Source organism: Nipponia nippon, unplaced genomic scaffold, assembly GCF_047370975.1.
Source record: "Nipponia nippon isolate SJK-2023a ecotype South Korea unplaced genomic scaffold, ASM4737097v1 scaffold_11, whole genome shotgun sequence".
Classification (NCBI taxonomy): Eukaryota; Metazoa; Chordata; class Aves; order Pelecaniformes; family Threskiornithidae; genus Nipponia; species Nipponia nippon.
In genome coordinates this window covers 3,526,501-3,543,850 of record NW_028262302.1, presented here as the reverse complement: position 1 = coordinate 3,543,850, position 17,350 = coordinate 3,526,501, and the positions used below count along the sequence as shown (strand labels likewise).

Below are 17,350 nucleotides of genomic sequence, written 5' to 3'. Positions count from 1 at the left end.
TTTACCCAAATATCACTCAATTAGGAAATAAACAAGGAGAGAAGGCATCAGCAAGGTTGATCTTCCCACACTGGTATACCATGTAAGTCAGGAACAGCTCCACAGAACCAGTGGAACTGAACTGGCTTTTGACTGCTGTGAGAGAGCTCATGGCACACAATGTACACCGCTTGCTCACGGAGCCACGTCAACATGACTCCTTAAAAGCTCAAGACTCAAAAAGATTCAAAATATTAGAGGCAGAAGAAATATTACTGCCAACTCACTGTTTCCTTTTTGGCAATCATAGAAGCGAGCAGGTAAATGCATGAATGGTGGACAATGATGAACACAGACATAAGCATCACTAATATTTCCTGATTTATGTAAAAAGTAAGTTGGTATCTTCAATATGACAGAAGCAGAGGTCCAGTTTTAACAGTCACCACAGGAGAAACATTGTGCAAGGACAGGATAATGCAGCAGATGGAAATGGCAGAAATTATTTGGAAAAATTAGACAGAAGTATCAGTTAATCCTTCATAAAATTGGTTGGAAAATAGAGTATATTATGTTTACATAATTTTGACAACCTCTTTAGCTTCTGACTCACCTGACTCATTGTAACTTCAACGCAAGTTTCCAGCTAGAACTGTGAAAAGACCTATTTGGATCATTAAAAAACTGACTGGTGAATAATAAATCAGGACGAAACAGCATCACAAGCTAGTATCTCTGGGTGGAAAGGAAAAACCAGTAGATACTTGTAAAGATTAGTAGGAAACATGTAAATGATTTGAAATAGAGAATTTCTCAAGAAGAGTAAGGCTTCCTAACAATGAGACAGGGCAGTAAATACAATGCCACAGATTAAGCACACAAAATGATTTCAAATGTAATTTTTTGGAATGATATTTAGGAAATAGTATTTATAGAATAAAGAATATGAATGCTTATTTGATGGAGACGCACATAAACAGGAGAACTCTAACACAAATGACGCTTTACAAGGTTATTTCTTCATCTAATGTTTTGCAATGACTAATTTTTAAGATCTTGAGGTAGGCATCTTTCTTGGAGGATGGGGAGTGAAGATTTCTATTGTGTAACAGTTAGCACCATGGCTACTAATAAGTAAATACATATATACAGTTTTAAATTTTTGTTAATTCTCTTTTCAATTTAAAATTCTCATTCATTCTCTCATTTCAATGAAATTCTCATTTCGCTGAGAAAAATACAAGCCAGAAGATCTAAAAAGTTGTAAAATCGTGTAAGCAACAGGGGATATCAGGTTAAGAAGCAAATAAGGAAAAGTGTTTAGAGAGTTTCTGCAAGCACCAAGGAACGTTCTCTTGGTTTACACACAGAGATAGGGATGACCTTATACACAAGGTCAACCTCCGCAGCAGTAAGCCACTGACCTGCTACACTAGCATGACGTGCATATGAGGAGACCCAGCAGATACGAGGCTCCTGTTCAGGAGATCCTGCAACTCAGGGCCTCCTCTGCAGTTTATTTCAGCTTAGGTCACGTTGCTATGACTTTTCTCCTAGAAGCAGTCCCAGAAATCCCCATATTTCCCAGAGTTCATTCTATATGACAGAAGAAGAACCCATGTAGATTAGCATTGCCTGTGCTAGAAATCAGCCTGTGGGTTGGTTTTTTTTTCCTGAAAATTTTAAGGACAAGAGCAGCAAAGGTAGCCATAGCTTTCCTAATATGTTCTTGGTATTGGTATTCTTACTACATCACTCCTGTTCCTCACACGATACCAAGCAACAAAAACATTTACAAGTCCCAGCATGTATGATAATAGCTTAATTACGTTTTGTATGGATAGATCAGGTCTGATTATAACCATTAATAGACACGCTTGCAAGGCTTCTCGGCATTTCACGTTTTCTACTATTCCACACCATGCTTCCATTGCATTGGTGGTGGGGAGTTAGACAGATGATGCCAATTACTGTTCCCTGCTCCTGCTACCTCTGTTGCTATGTTGTAATTTAACCACAGCAGAGGCGTACCACACGTCATCCATGGGAGACTGCAATGGATTGCTGCAGTGGCACACACAAACTCTCAGACCTTTCTGAGGTGCAATTAAATTTCAATTTTATTTAAAATCTTATATTCATCCCATCTCTTACACTTAAATAAGGAAAAAAAGGCTTATTAGGAATTTTCATTTGATGACAAATAATAATGTATTTTTAAAAATAGTGAAAAATCCACAGGAAACTTTGGCTTGTTATATTAACTACAGGTAACCTGCAAGACCAGGATACTTCAAACTGAGTTGCTCACAGTCAAACAGGATATCAACCATTACACAATAAAATGCTGGTCTCCCGAGTCCAATTTGAGGGGCTTACTCTTTAGCCCGTTAGTAGCCCTGATTGTCATCATAAACACCCAGGTAGAACAAAGACCCTATCAAGAAAGCAACATAGTTGAAAATGAAAAAGAAACAAAAATCTGCATGATACCTATCTTGCACAATTGTACGCAATTTTTTATTTGAGGTAATGTATAAAAAGAATATATGCTAGTTATTTGAGAAGGTCTGTAAAATGGCAAGTTAGCTGGGAAGTGTAAATGACTACGCACCATTTCTCAGCACAAGCAGCACAGGCCATCATACAAAATTAACAGACAGCAGGTTTAAAACAAGCAAAAGCACATCCGTTATCATATCCTATATAATTGTGGGACTCATTGCCACAGGATGGTTTGAAAACCAAAGGCAAAAATAAGTTGGGAAGGTAATTAAATAAATTAATCAAAGAAAACTCCATCAATAGCAATTAAACTTGCTAGTCAGGATGCAACTTCTTCATCCAGAAGCTCCTAAATCAGTAACAAAATCTGGGAGACTAGAACAACTGGAATCATCCCTCCAAACTTGTCTTGTTCTTGCACTCCTAATCCACTTCTGACCACTGTCTTGATTAGACAGGTTAGATACTTTGGTTTGAAACAATACAAATGCTTTTATCTTTTTAATAGCAAAGAGGATAAAAAATTTTCTAGAAATTGACTTCACTTATGGCATGGTCCTGGTAGCAGCCTACGGAGAAGTGACAGGTATTTGAATGAGATCTCTTCTTTATATTAGCACACGTAAACATATTAATCTAATTTGATGTAATTTAGATTCACACCACAGATAAAGGCGTAAGTCTGAATTAGTCTGGGGACTATTTTATTCTGACTTTTTTTTTTTTTGCCCAGCCTCCTTCCCCCTTCCTTGTTCGGAGGAACTGCACAAACATACCCTTAAATAAAGTAAGTAAAAGAATGAATAGGGATAGCCTCTTGCCTGTCACCTCTGCATGTGATGTACAAAATCAATACTGGAAAAAGGTGAGGTTTTCATAATAAGTGCTTGATGCAAAAGATAACCTGTATTGGGCAACGGTATTTTGGATACGAATTAAGAGTTCTTACAATTCTTCAGAAGTTCAGTTTGAAATAGGAATTCTTGTGAATTGGTTTCAAGCAAGCATACTGCCAGCATGATCGTGTTCTCAGCACAGAATTTTATTTCTGGTGAAACGGGTCTCCTAGATTCAAACAGGAGTTCCTATTTCCATGTTCCAGACAACATGAAACAATCAGTTTATGAAGAGATTTAGATTAAAACCTGTGGACAATTTTACTTGACTTTCTATGAGTCTAAGATTAAAAAAAATAAAATTACTTTAACTTTGCTTTTAAACTTCACTGCAGGTGATAGTAATTTTATAACCTCAATTCAAATATATTTAATTACCTATATATAAGTGTCTCTTCCACTCTTGCTCTACAAGTAGAATGAAACTAGAGAATAAACAGCAAATGCAGCTTAATGGATTGTTGGATCATTGATCAGCACGTCAATATACTAAAATCCCTGGGAATAACCTACTGTTCAAAAAATTTAGCCTTTCGTAACTTCATAAATAAATCCAAATGAAGTTTAGGCTTTTGCTTCATTGTACCATTTCTCCTTCAGATAACATAGCTTCCAAATATGTTTTCTTTCCCACTTTTACTAAAAATAGCATATCAGATGTAAAAGCTAAGTGTGAACCAAAAATTGATTGCTTTTCAAAATATATAAATAAATCCAGATGTACATGAATGAATGCAATCGTTGTCCTGAGGATTTTATCTACATTACCTTTAAGATGACACTAAACCCCAGCATTTCTCAGGCTCAAGTTGAGTACTTATTCTTACACAGAATTGGCCTATAGTAACCCAACCTTCACATTTTCTGGCCTGCTTCCCATATCTTAATAGCACTATAGTCTCTCGCTATTATGGAGACTTTCCATACAGGAATCACTTTTTTTAGAAGCAGTTCAGTTCCCTAAAGACCAGGTTTCTGATGTGGAGGCCCAGCACACCTCTTACTGCCACTGATAACAATTCCATGAACAGGTGAATCAGTTGGGCTGCCCAAAGAAAACTCATCTTGTGGTTTCTAAGGAACAAGTGAAAACAGCAAGATTGAAACTCATCCAGTCCAGAAGATACCTTCATTTGACTTCATCACACAGATTTTAGCAGGACTTCTCTACAACATACAACAAACAACCTGTTGCTACAGTTACCAAGTTCACTGGGACATGAATCATCAAGGCATGTTCATTCCGCTCTGCTGAATTTCAAGCTTATATTCCTAGCGATTAGAAGAATTCTTATTACGAAAGATATGATGCAATTCCCCTCATAAAACAGGAGTGCTTGGGCGCTCCTGTACTTCCCTTAACTTTTGATTTGCTGCTATCGCCAAATACAAAGACAGAAATTATAAATACAGACAGAAACCGATAGAGATTATTAATTTAATCACGTTTTTTATTCCGTTTTATAGCCAGCAACAGAGGTTGCAAATAGTAAGGGGAGGCAACCAGGAAGTATCTGACTTTGGGAGAAAACAACAGGGAGAAGCTGTCAAAATGCCCGACAGTCAGATTTTTTAACCTGCTCAGTTTCTGCTGCTCTATTCTTCTCACCAGGAAACGCAAAATCAGATTAGAAACCTAGGCATTTCATCAGGGAATCCTGCCAGCCTCCCCCCCATTTCCCAGTGTTGGGAAGTTAAAAGTTTTGAGAAAGTTTCCCTGTATTCACAGGTAGCCAGTCTGACTTTGTATTTCCTTTCTTAAGAAGTCCTATCTACCTCCTGCTCTCCCCTCCCAGTGCTGTAGAAGCAGCTACAGATGCTGGAGCATACCCCTATGGGAAGAGCCAAACTTGGTGGCTCAAGGTATGTGGTCAACACGTGTGTCTCCTCGATGGAAGCGAACATGCCAACCACTTGCAGGAGTACTTCTAGAGCCTCTGCCACACTCAGGTCCAATGCACCTTCACTTACTGTGTACTGGTATACAAAGCTGAATATATTAAATGCCCTTTTATTTCTCTTTTAGCCACAAATGGAAACTGTCAGGTTTCAGAAGAACTGCAAGGAGAGAAGACAGACTTGCAGGCCAGTCCTTTCCCCTAGGTTTCCCCTAGGCAAATGAACTTAGTCTCCTTCACCTCTCCTGAGTAGCTTAACAGCCTTGCTCTTCTGGATCTGGTGACCAAAATTTTTGTCTTGATCTATTCTATTTTAGGATGGCCCCAATATAGGAGGGGAGGGGGAAGATTTCAGCATATCAGTATCAGTCTCTTATATGTGGCTTTGGAGAAGAACTTGACTCAGTCCACCTGCTGAGATATTCAAGGAACCCCAGAAATTAACTGATGAGAGAAGAATGCAATGCTGAATGTTCCAGTCACACACCTCTAACACTGAATAGGTGAAGTTTCAAGGGTACCCCTTAGTGCTTGAGCTCCTTTCTCTTCTAAGATCACGTTACACAGAGGCTGAAGGTGATTTTCAGTGAAAACACCAAAAATCTTCATCTTTACAATTTGTGCAGTACTTAAAGGAACTTAAAGTACAGGTCTAAAGAATGAAACATGTTGCAAAGACAGAAATCTCTCCAATCTTGAGCAATAGGGCAAATGTTTCATTATCGTGGAAATGCAAACTTGGACTAGCATTAGAAGACAGGGAAAAAAAAGAGATGGAAAAGGCTGGGAGCAAATGAACAAACATGTCTGACTGCTTTGTTGAGTGGTAAGACAAGAGTTGGTGGGAGGAAGAATTGATGAACTGTCACAGTATGACAAATAAGACCTCTGTTGGATGTATTGATTCTGAACAGAGAATGACTCATGGATCTACTTAATTCTTGCTTCATTTAGAGACAGTAAAGTACTTGAACAAATCACAGATGCTGCCAAATGAGTCAAACAAGAAAAAAATTCTTTCCCATGCATGACTTTTTTTGGGTCAAATTTATTAATAACTGCTTGTTTTGCAGGACAGTTCATACAGCAGAGCTCATATTTTGTATCAAGTATCACTGTCTCACTAATTGTACAGTTGATCCTCTCATATGCGTGTGGCACAATTAAGACAGACTTGAAGACTGGGAAAAATTACCACATGAAAACCTGAGCATATTCGTACATGTATTTGTCAACTATATATGTATGCACGGGAATTAATTTCTTTTTGCGTTTCATGGCCTCAAGATAATTTTTAGTAAGCGGGACTTGGGAGAGAAAGTTTTACTTACTATTTTCCTCAAACACTATAAGCTCCAGTACTTTTTTCCCCCCTTTTTTCATGATAGAGGATTTATAGGCACAAGGGAAGAGATTTCAAAGAAACAAAATTATGCTTCAAAACTGATTTGGGTTACTAACCCAAGAGAATGATGGGTCATAGGTGCCCCGTTTCTGGTTTTTTTCCCTCTTTTTTAACTTTAACTTCATTTGAAGAGTTATTATTTTTGTCTTGATATTTGTCTTTATATTTAAAAAATGAGCCTTGAAAATGTGAACAAAGTGCATACCAAAATGATGGTTCTGAGCTGAATTTACAAAGCGTAATTCATCAAGGTTCTTCAATTCAGTGGCCATAGTTGGGCGTTTTTCAAAAATTTAACAACATCATTCACCATTTTCCTGTAGACTAGTATCCTACAACCTGGTTTTCTCCCCTATCCTCATGAAACTTTCTTCTCACTGCCAGCTTTCCCTTCGAGGCTGCAACCTCTCTCTACCCACTCTTTTCCATAGGCAGGGAGTCCAGGAATAACTACTACAGAACCAGTAGAAAAACTAAAACTGTAATATTAGTTTTAAACTTTGAATCCCCTTGATAAATATTATTTTAAAAATATTTAACATATGGAAAATCAAAATACAATAATCTGTTCACACGATTACTATGCTCCTTGAGACCACACAATTCGTTTAGTCAAAGAACCCTTCTCCAATTCAGAGAGCAGCATCCACTCAAGAAGTCTGCTGCTTTTCCCCTGGAAAAGACAAGAAATAGCTGCAAGGCATGTGCTGTCCCCTCCGCCTGCCACAGAGCACCCCGAAAAAGCACAGCCTTTTGTGGCAGCCTGTGAGAGGGGCAGGAGGGCAAGTCTGGTGGCTTTGCTGGCAGAAGCTGACTGCTGCTGCAAGCAGGAGGTGTGGTAGGGGTGGCATGCCAGCTGCTGCCATCAGACTGGGATGGGATGGGAGGGGAACAGCAAGGATCTGGCTTCGTCAGCTGTTGTACAGGCCTACTGTAATTTACATGGGAAATATATGAACTTATGTAGTCCATTTATAGAAATGCTGATTAAGTTTGGGAGCAACCACTTTGAACTATGCGCCAAGAGCAAATACTATTCCTTTCTGTATTGTCAGCCTCAAGGAACTCAATCTGGAACTATTTTACCAATCTTTTAGATGTCTGAGTTTAATGCAGAGATTAGTGAGGGTAAAGTTAGGGCAGAGCTGACCCCAACTGCCAAACTGTTTGAAGAAGGGAATTGTGAGTTAGCTTTGATCCAACACACATTTGAAATCTATACTCAGTCACGTCTAACACCAGATGGGTACAGCTAAAAAAGGAGCTGGCTGCATACCTCATTTACAATATACCAATCTCAATGTAAATGAAAAATAGCGATGTACTCTTTAAATTGCGCTTGCTGATCGTGCTCCCTCGCCCCTCTCTCACACCCAACCCTGGCCCATTACAGTCTCAGGGTAGCTGGAGCGCAGCTCATCGTAGCTCCCTCACTCCTCTCCTGCAAGCAAAGTGAGATGCTCCAGAGCCTAGATATCCTGCCTGCACTTGGATTCTCCCTCACTTCCAAGGAATACTTCTACAGAAAATTGTGATAAACAGGAAAAATACATTTAAGAATGATGTAACACTTTGTGTTGAATAAGAGAACTGGACAATTAGCATGTGGAAATTCCCACTCTTGACCTTTACAAGGTGAAAGGTGGGGGCACTACAGAGAGTTATGGCAGCAGAGGACAGAGAGTACCAAATGTCATTGTGCTGGCTAAGGATTTATGTAATTAGATACATCTGGAGGAAAGGATTAACTCAACGTCATGATACAGCCTGAATCAACTTTGCTTAGTTAAACTGCAAGGATATCTCAGCTCATAAACTACCATGGTTGCAGTACAAACAGTGACTGGCTCAACAAGGCAAATATGCACCAGGTACAGTCTTAAACAGCAGCAGAATGCACAAAAAAATGGAAAAAGACAAGACTGAATGATTTTAGACTTTATGGGAGTTTGTTTCTATTGTCTGGATTACATAGCAAAAATAATTTCCATTCTATAATATCTTTCAATTAGGGGTCAACTTTAATGTCTAATTTAAAATGCTGCAGTAAGGAAGCAAAGGGTTGAAAAGAGGTGCTGGCTAATGTCCAGTGTTGCAGTTTTACAGTCACTATGTGTGCAGTGCCTTCAAAACAGATGATATCACCATTCCCTAGCCCTCAAAAATCTTTGTTCCCACCCTCGTGCAACCTCCTCTGTTTGTCAGTAATTGATGCAGCCACCTGGTGATTTGTACCAGGAAACAGACCTAGTATAAAACCAACCTGGAAAAAAAGGGGAGTGTAATTACAAACCAGTGTCATATACTAGAGAAATTGCCACAGAATTTTCCTGTAAATCTGCCAAGTCAATAATATTCATGATGATCTGCTAAGTAAGCGCTGGCTGAGAGGACTGAAGTTGCCTGGGGCTCCTGGAAGTCACAGATCTAGTTTTCCAGAATGTCAGAACGCTTTGGGGATTAAATGGGTAAAATTTATTCCTTCAACTTCTGTTTTTTTTCCTTCTCTTCTCATCCCTCAAGGTACTCGTGCCTTGTTCACACAACCCAGCCCCTTCCCAAGATGCCTAAGGAATGCCTAAATGGAATTACAAATGTTAGGATGTTTGAAAAAAGAAAGGAATACTTTATCAATGTTTTCTTATTTTAATCATATGACTAAGAGTTAGCTAGAGTTGGCTTTCAGCAAAACAGCTGCAGTTCTTAAAGCTAAATCACAAAGTGGGAGAATATTTTTTGTTAAATTTAAATACAGAATAGAATGCATTTAAGTTAGCACATTATTGTCACATAAATCTTAGGCCTTCTCCTGTGTTTAACAATGCCCTTTATTTTGCTATTCTCTTTAAATCACATAAGGGACATGGTCCAAAAAACCTAACAATTTGCACATAGTAATGCTTACAGTGTGCTATAAATGGAAAGCAACAATCTCATTTTCTCTGTCAACCATCGCTGCATACTATATTATACACTGGAACAGAAAAGTTTATCAAACAATATCCTGACTGGGTCCAACAGCTGCAGTAATGAACCCTTGAAAAGAGCACAGACTGACTCCCACCCGGAGTAATAGTAATAATAATAATAAAATAATTTAGGTTTTTGACAAGTAAAACACGGGTTGGGCAGGTTTCAACACAGGTCCTTGGAAATACTGCTCCTTTATTATTATTTCTCAAGTCGAACAGAAGAGGTCACTAACAAGTCACAGCATGCCCCACTTCTTCAAGATGGGCCAGTCACGCTGTCCTAGCCAGCCAGCTTGACCTCAGCAGCCTTCACTCTTAGCTTTTTTCCATCCTTTGTGCTCTGCCACCAGCTTCTCTTGCATTTATTTCTCCTCTCCATCCTCTCAGTTCTGCACTACGTTTCCCTATGTACACTGCAGAGTTTAATAAGGCAGGCTGTGAATGCCCCAGACCTGCCACTCCACACGTTCCACTCAGCTGCCTCTGGCACGAGGATAGCAGCGTCCAAAAGAGGATGTTTTGTGGCGGAGTCAGCCCTCAAAGGACAGACTACAGTGTTCAGAGAGGTCAGCATTCACAGATGGGGACTACTTGGCAGCAGCACCAGTAACCAGGAAAGCAACACATGCAGAGATTCCTGCGGCCTTCCCTTCACTCATCTGGAAGAAAAGCTTGGAGACAGAAGAAAGGATTTCTCCGCTTTGCGGGTGTGGTGGTTTGGTTTTTTTTTTTTCTGTTTTTAGCAATCTTGAAAAAAAAGAGTAAGAAAACAAGAATACATGATTCTTGTCAGATGTATCCAAAATAAGAACAAAGACACAGTCCTTTCCTGACATGTTACAACACAGGAGTTCAGAGTCATGAAGAAATAAAACAGGATTCGCCAGCATCCAGCATGATCTTGCATTTAAATAATGTTTCCAGTTGGAAAAACCTGTAAACTCAATAGTTAATACTGTATTCATGCATAAAGACATCTATCATAAAAAATAATTTAAAACTATCTCAATGAATAGAGAGGCTCAATACAGGAAAAAGTCTTTAGTAGTTCATATGCCTGGAAGATTATTTCTTTTGGGCAGGGAAGGGGCTATTTTGTTGCTTAGAGTGCAAATATACACTTCTCATGCCCCAAAAGGTACTATCCAGCAAGTCAATATCTACAGGTACAAGGCAGGAGTAATGGGCATGTCCATCCTATCTCATGTAATGACTCCACACTCTCAAAAACAGGATCCAGATAACAGAAGCAGCAAAAGACTAGCTGGCAGAGGCTCCAGTGATTAACATTTTTTATGCATGAGAAAATGCAATAATAATTAACAGCAACATAACTCATAGAACAAGTAAATTTTAGCTAAGAGAATCTTCTTCTGGAGGTAAGATGGGGTGAGCCCAAGTTACTGTTCTGTTGCTCAGGAAGGAAAGGCAGATCGTCCTAAAAATCCTCCTAATCTGTAAACACCTGGGATTCAAGAGAGATCTGATCTGTATCTACATGGAACAACCTAAATGGAAAGTTGATGCCTCCATACGGTCCTTCTGGAGCTCCCTGGCATCATGGATCCCAATACAGCAGAAGCTAAGGAGGCACTCAAAGGCAGTTTATGCTGCTCAGCATGCTAATACCTTGTAGTACGATTTCTGATCAGAAATCAGCAGTAATTATTCTGCAAAACCAGGCTGGCTCTTCTCTCCATTGCTTCCAGCTTTTATAGAACATTCAGGATCCTGTTCAGTGTTCCCACACCAGGACAGGCATGCACTGAGGAAGGAGGTTCGTTTCTCTTCCCCTTCTTTGGGAGCATAGATCTGTCTTTCTAAGTCTTAAAACACTGTGCCACTACATGCTGCCTGGCATTCTTCTCAGATAATCAACACTTCCTCACTGATCCCATGCAAACAACTTGTAAACTTCTTTTTCTGTTTTCATAGTAAGGAAAGTACCCTCTTTGTGAGCCAGTATCTCAAGAAACTTCACTGCAGCTCTCAAACAAACATCTTTCAGCAAGTTTAGCTAACCTCCCTAGCTCAGCTGCTTTTATCTACATATATGAAAGCATATCCTGCTTCTTAAGAATAGTTTTATAGTAGTTCTCAGAACAAAAACATACTTCTTGTAATTACTAGAAATAAATTACTTCCTTTATTATCAAGCTCATTTATAACTTAGCTTTAATTTCAAGAGCGTGAAAATTTAAATTCTGGCTTTGGAATACATGTAAGCAGCTACTTCGTTATTCCAAATTTAAAGTAAATATTTGATTGACAAAAAAATAAAAACTCTTAAGCCATTTCTTAGTGAAATGCTAAAGTGCAGTGCCAAGAATTCTCAAAAATAGGTATCGGTAAAAAAGCAGGATTATTCTTCTAAAAATCACCAAGTGGAAAGAACTGAAGCCAGTTTGAGCTGCCCTTGTAAGAACAGGACTCAAATGCTTAAGGCAATAGGAAGTGAAATAAAGTTTAAGCTTGTACAGGATGTGGTTTGAACTAAGTAAGAGGTTATTTTAAGAAGAACTCTTACCAGCATAACTACCTTAGACCAGATTTTCTATATGGTAGATTCACTCTGTTCCCCCAAATCCCTATTATTATGAAAACATATACACTCGCACAACATATGTCCTAATAATGTTATTATCAACTTAGCTGTAACTATGAGCATTGCATACACGGGGAAATTTAGGTATGATTGTTTACAGCTAATACAGTCAAATATGTGAGAAGAACCATCTTCCCACTGATCATTTTTAGTTTGTGAAGTCTAAATAACGCTTCAAACTTCATTGTAACATGTGCGACAAAACTGTTTGATCAGTTTCTCAAGAGGACAAGTAATAATGAGACACTAATTGTTTTACAGTCAGCCTAAGCATACAAAAAAGTCTTAATGAATATTTAACCAGGACTTACATTTTCACACTGCATCTTTCTGGGTTTTATGTGGGAAACATTGAGTCCATCAATAACAATATCATACGGAAATCGATTTTCCACAAACGTTTGAAAGGCTTCAAATTCCTGAAATAAATAAATAAACAAACAAATGGGGAAAGAATATGTTGAGTTTAACAGAAACAGATTTAATTCAGTTTTTATTAAAAAAAAAAAAAAAGAAACAAAGCCTAAATCTCTCACTTTTCCTGCGTTGGCTACATTTCACATCTTTACTTGCATATTTGCTAAAGCAACCACCAAAAAAAAAAAAAAAAAAAAAATCTTTAAAAGCCAGAAGTGCTACAGTGGATACTTCCAATATAATTTTAAATTACATTACAACCAAAACCCAAAACTTTACTAACTCTTAACATTTCCAAATGTAAAATAAGCATTTTATTTAGTTTCTCTGTAAGAATTTTGAAATCTCTGAATGCCGGTCTTTGAATAACACACCTATATTTAAATATACATTCGTTTAGAAACACAGCACTCCATTTGTGAGAAATACACAGCTTTAAAGCTAGCAAAACAATAAACTTTCTTACTAGGTCACAAATGCAGTGATTGAGCAAACCAACAGCACCCATCCAGTTTTTCCAACAGAGGGAAAGCCACAATTGCTTTAGGCTTGGGACCCCATAGGAGGAGAACAGAATACAAAGTAATAATAAAATCTTCAGGAATTTCTCCCTTGATTTTTGAGGAAAGATTTAGTGCTTTTGCATTAAGTTTCTACTCCCTGCTTCTGACTGTTTTTAATAGGCACAGGAACCCTAATCCATACTGGTGAGCAGTATCCCGGTCTCATAAATGACCTTTCTAGTAACAGGTAAGATTTATTTATCAGGTAACAGAGGTTTCACAGCCCAAGGTTATAAATGAACTTTCATAGGAACGCAAAACAATTACAAATTTCATGTCTTCTGCTCAAAATTCAAGAAGCACTTTTCTAATCTTGCCTTCTCTCATGTAGTCATATAGCAATATATATCTAAAGAAAAAACATCCCCTCAGCACCCAAACAAAAACCTGTACAGCACATACAATTCTTCCTTGGAGAAAGGAATGAAGGAAAGAATTTATTTGTCCAGAAAATACATTGATGTCAGACAGTAACAAATGATCACCACCTTCAAATTTCGTCAGAATGCTTATGACAAATTATAGTAGGAAAAGGGTTACTTGTATTAAGAGTACAAACCAACCAAGTGAGATAAGGATGCCTCACTCAGAGGTTAAAATTTCAGGTATGATTTCCAAGTGAACAGAGGTGTACTGGTCAAAAGCACACCGATGAGAACACAGACAACACAGGGCTCAGTCTAGCACCACCAGAATCAATTGCCTTTTATGTGATCTTTCATTTCTCCATGGCTTAAATAAATATTATTGTTGAGAAAGTACAAAAAGCTGGGCAAGAAAATTATCATCTCAGACAAAAAAGAAATTGTCGGCACTTGTGAAGCATTTCCCCCTGCCCCCCAGCCCCAATCTCAATGTGTTTTATATAGATGAATAAATATTTTCATTGCCATCTGACAGGGACACCAAGACACAGAAAGGAAGCCCCTAGCAAAGCCGGTGGCAGGGAGCGGGAGGAGAAATAAACGCAAAACCAAACAACAAGGATTCCTGGCTTCTGGGCTTATGCCATCCAGTGGACTTCCCCATGGTTCAAAGTAAGATGAGTCAGCACTGTAGTACTGGATGGCTGTCTGAAATGTGGGAAGGATAAAAAGAAGGAAAACACACACAAACCAAATGAAGGTAAAATAGGAGAGTTTGGAGACAAAGATGAGTGAAAATGGAAAAGACAAAAGAAAGCAGAAGCAGATGAAAATGCATGGTAAGCAATCCAATAGAGCGTTATTTTCCTAATGCCAACAAATGCCAACATTATTTGAAGTAACATGGTTACAGCCAAGCAGCCATTTTTATAAAGTATAATGTACATGTAATCTTTTCTTCAAGGGCTAAGTTCAATACAAAACAAACACTTCGTGGAGATTTTTTAAAGTGGTATTTTATTTCAAGTGACAATAGTTCTACAGCAGTTCTTGAAGGGATGGGTTTTCCCTGACGGGCAGAGTAGAGTGCTTTGTCAAGGGAACAGCACAGCACACGTTGGGGGAGCAGCAGAGGAGTTCAGTGGGTCAGTGCTCCCCTCTGCCCACTCCCTGCTTGGCTCCCTCTCCTCTCCCAGCAGGGCAGATGGAGCAGGAGCTGCCAGGAGGGTCCTGCTGAGAGGCACCAGGATGGGCTCAGCACCTCTCAGAAGCCAGCTCCTGGCTCTCTGGCATTTACTTTTGGATCTGGGGAGAAGCTGAAGCCTTTTCAGTGTCATTCCCTTGGCCACCCCACCTTTCCAGCCATCTCCTCCTGGCCACGTCTCCTACTCCATTCTCAACAGATGCTCGACAGCATGCGCCTGCCAGACTCCCAAATCTGCTCAATTGTTTTGCCTCACTACCAGTAAACTGGGCAATACAGTAGGGAGAGAAGGTTTGCTGCCACAGGAGACTCTTATCCACACAGGGAGATGAGGAGTTAACAGCAGAATAAGTGCAGAAGACAAATGGCCAAGTTTAATTTATGTCACCAAATACAGAAGACTCCAGTGAAAAGCCTTAGACAGACTGAAAATCCCCAAGGATTTGTTCATTTTCTCCTCACCATTCGTATTTCCCCAGCAACACACACGAGTGCTCCTTTCCCTCTCCAGAAAAAAAAAAAAACAACAAAAAAAAACAACCCACAGAGAAGATCCAGGTCTGCTCCCCCAAGAGACAGTCTTTGAGTCACCGTATTTCCCATCCTCTCTGGACACAGGGAAGGAAAAGGGCAAAGCTCGGGAATAAGTAGCAGGCTACATCGTCCAGGTGCAATACAAAAGGTTATTCAAACATACATAGACTTACACTATAAGAGAGAAGGTATACAATTCAAAGGATGCTGATCTTTCAAAGATCGGGATTTGTCTGGATTTTATGCAGATCCTACTTACAGCCACAGTAATAAAGAGATGATTCACCCACAATTCTCTAAAGATATTTCCCTCACTAGCCAACTGTAAGAAGAAATTGAAGATCTTCTTTATAAACAGTAAATGAAGTGGAGCACAGCTGCAGCTAGGGTACAGCTGATCAAGAGAAGCCAGCCACAATAATCATCAATGCAGTACAACGACAAGGTGAAGGTTGGTTTAGGCAAAAAAAAAGTGAGCTATTCACAAAGGCTTCCCCTTCCAAACGGAGGCTACAATGCGTGATCTACGTACAGCCCTGCGTATGCTACAGGAATATTTACATGGAAACTTCCTGCTGAACACGACAAGGGGCACTGCTGATGAATCCCTTCAACACACCAACAAGTAGTGAAACATCTCTCTCTCTCTCTCTCTGTAACAGCACTGAAACAAACACAGCAAACCTTACACTGATTTCTAACTTGTTCTGACCGGGTTAATCTCACAAAGTTTCTGAGAAAAAGTCCATTCTCCCAGCCTTGAAAATGCTACTCAAACTTGCTTCAACAGAGTGGCAACTGAAGGGAAAAAACTTAAAAAACACATCCAGCATTGCTTATTGACACAACCCCCTTAATGCTTGGGAGCCACAGAAAGGTGTTGCAATACAGCAAGGCTGTTACCTCATTGCAAGACTTCCCCCAGCAGCCCGTGCACCACGTGAACACGCCTCCCTGCAGCAGCAATACACGCAATGCAGTGGGGTGCTCACGGGAGGCTTCAGTGATATCCTGTTTAACACCATGTACAAAAGAAAATGGGAATTTTAAAAAACCCACCTGATTTCATTCATTGCCTAGCTGGGAAAATAGGGGAATGCCAACTATGCAATCATTAGAAATGATTCATCGCACCTTCTACTAAGAAAACTTACGTTTGCAAATGGACATCACACTGACTAAATCGATTTGGAAGTAAGAGCCAGCCATAACAAACCCATGATGGAATTTATCTTGCCCTGAAGAATTAGACATTTAAAATAACTTTGTGTTTAACCACTAGCATGTGGGTGGCTCAAGTCTCGGCAAAAGCACAAATCAGTCTCGCATTTTTTTGGTATTCCACACCAACTGGGTGAAATAGCACATGAGTCATCATCATTTTATACTGGTATGTACTGGTGCTGCCACAGAAAGTGGTGTTTCTACCTTCTCCCTTCCCTCAGCCATTCATTCCTAGCCTTGCTCCCCCCTCTACTTACGCACACACGTTTACTGGCACAAGGAGAAAAACTGAAGTGGATGAACTGAGCCAATGTGAACTGAGCCAATGTAACAGTCTTCAGCCTGCACCAGTCCCCTTGCTCAGGTCAGAGCACAGAGGTTTGTCCTGGCACAAAAATGCAGCCAGGACATGGAATAAGAATGAGACTGGTAGCAGGTAGAGACTACTGGGATCACCTTTTCCCATAGGTAGCCCTAGCTATGCTAACTGACTGGATTGTGAAACTACAGCGTTTTGAGATTTATCTCTCAACCTGGGGTACTATAGCAAAACAAGAGATACAGGTCGGTTTTAAAGCACAGAAGTATAGGAAATATTGTTTGAAAAAGAAAGAAAGAAAAAAGATTGGTTTTGCTATTTTAAACCATTCGTTTAAAAAAATTTTTTTTTAAAAAAAAGTGTGACCTCAGGCTTCAAAAGTCTGGCTTACACAGCCAATAATATTTGAAATAGCAGTAGTAAAAAATCTGAAAATAGGACTTTTCTGTAAGAGTATTAATACT

The 17,350-nt window shown here is 39.3% G+C and overlaps 1 protein-coding gene across 3 annotated transcripts in view; it reads right to left on the bottom strand.

The window, feature by feature from the left end:
- PRORP (protein only RNase P catalytic subunit) overlaps window positions 1-17,350 on the bottom strand; it is a 52,740-nt gene that overhangs the window by 16,435 nt on the left and 18,955 nt on the right. For 2 of the 3 annotated variants that reach the window (XM_087747180.1, XM_087747181.1), the window contains exon 5: window positions 12,572-12,679. The exons of the other annotated variant lie outside the window; for it this stretch is intronic. In XM_087747180.1, the coding sequence (XP_087603306.1) occupies window positions 12,572-12,679 (108 nt within the window). The remainder of the gene's footprint in view (window positions 1-12,571; window positions 12,680-17,350) is intronic. 3 annotated transcript variants of the gene reach the window in all.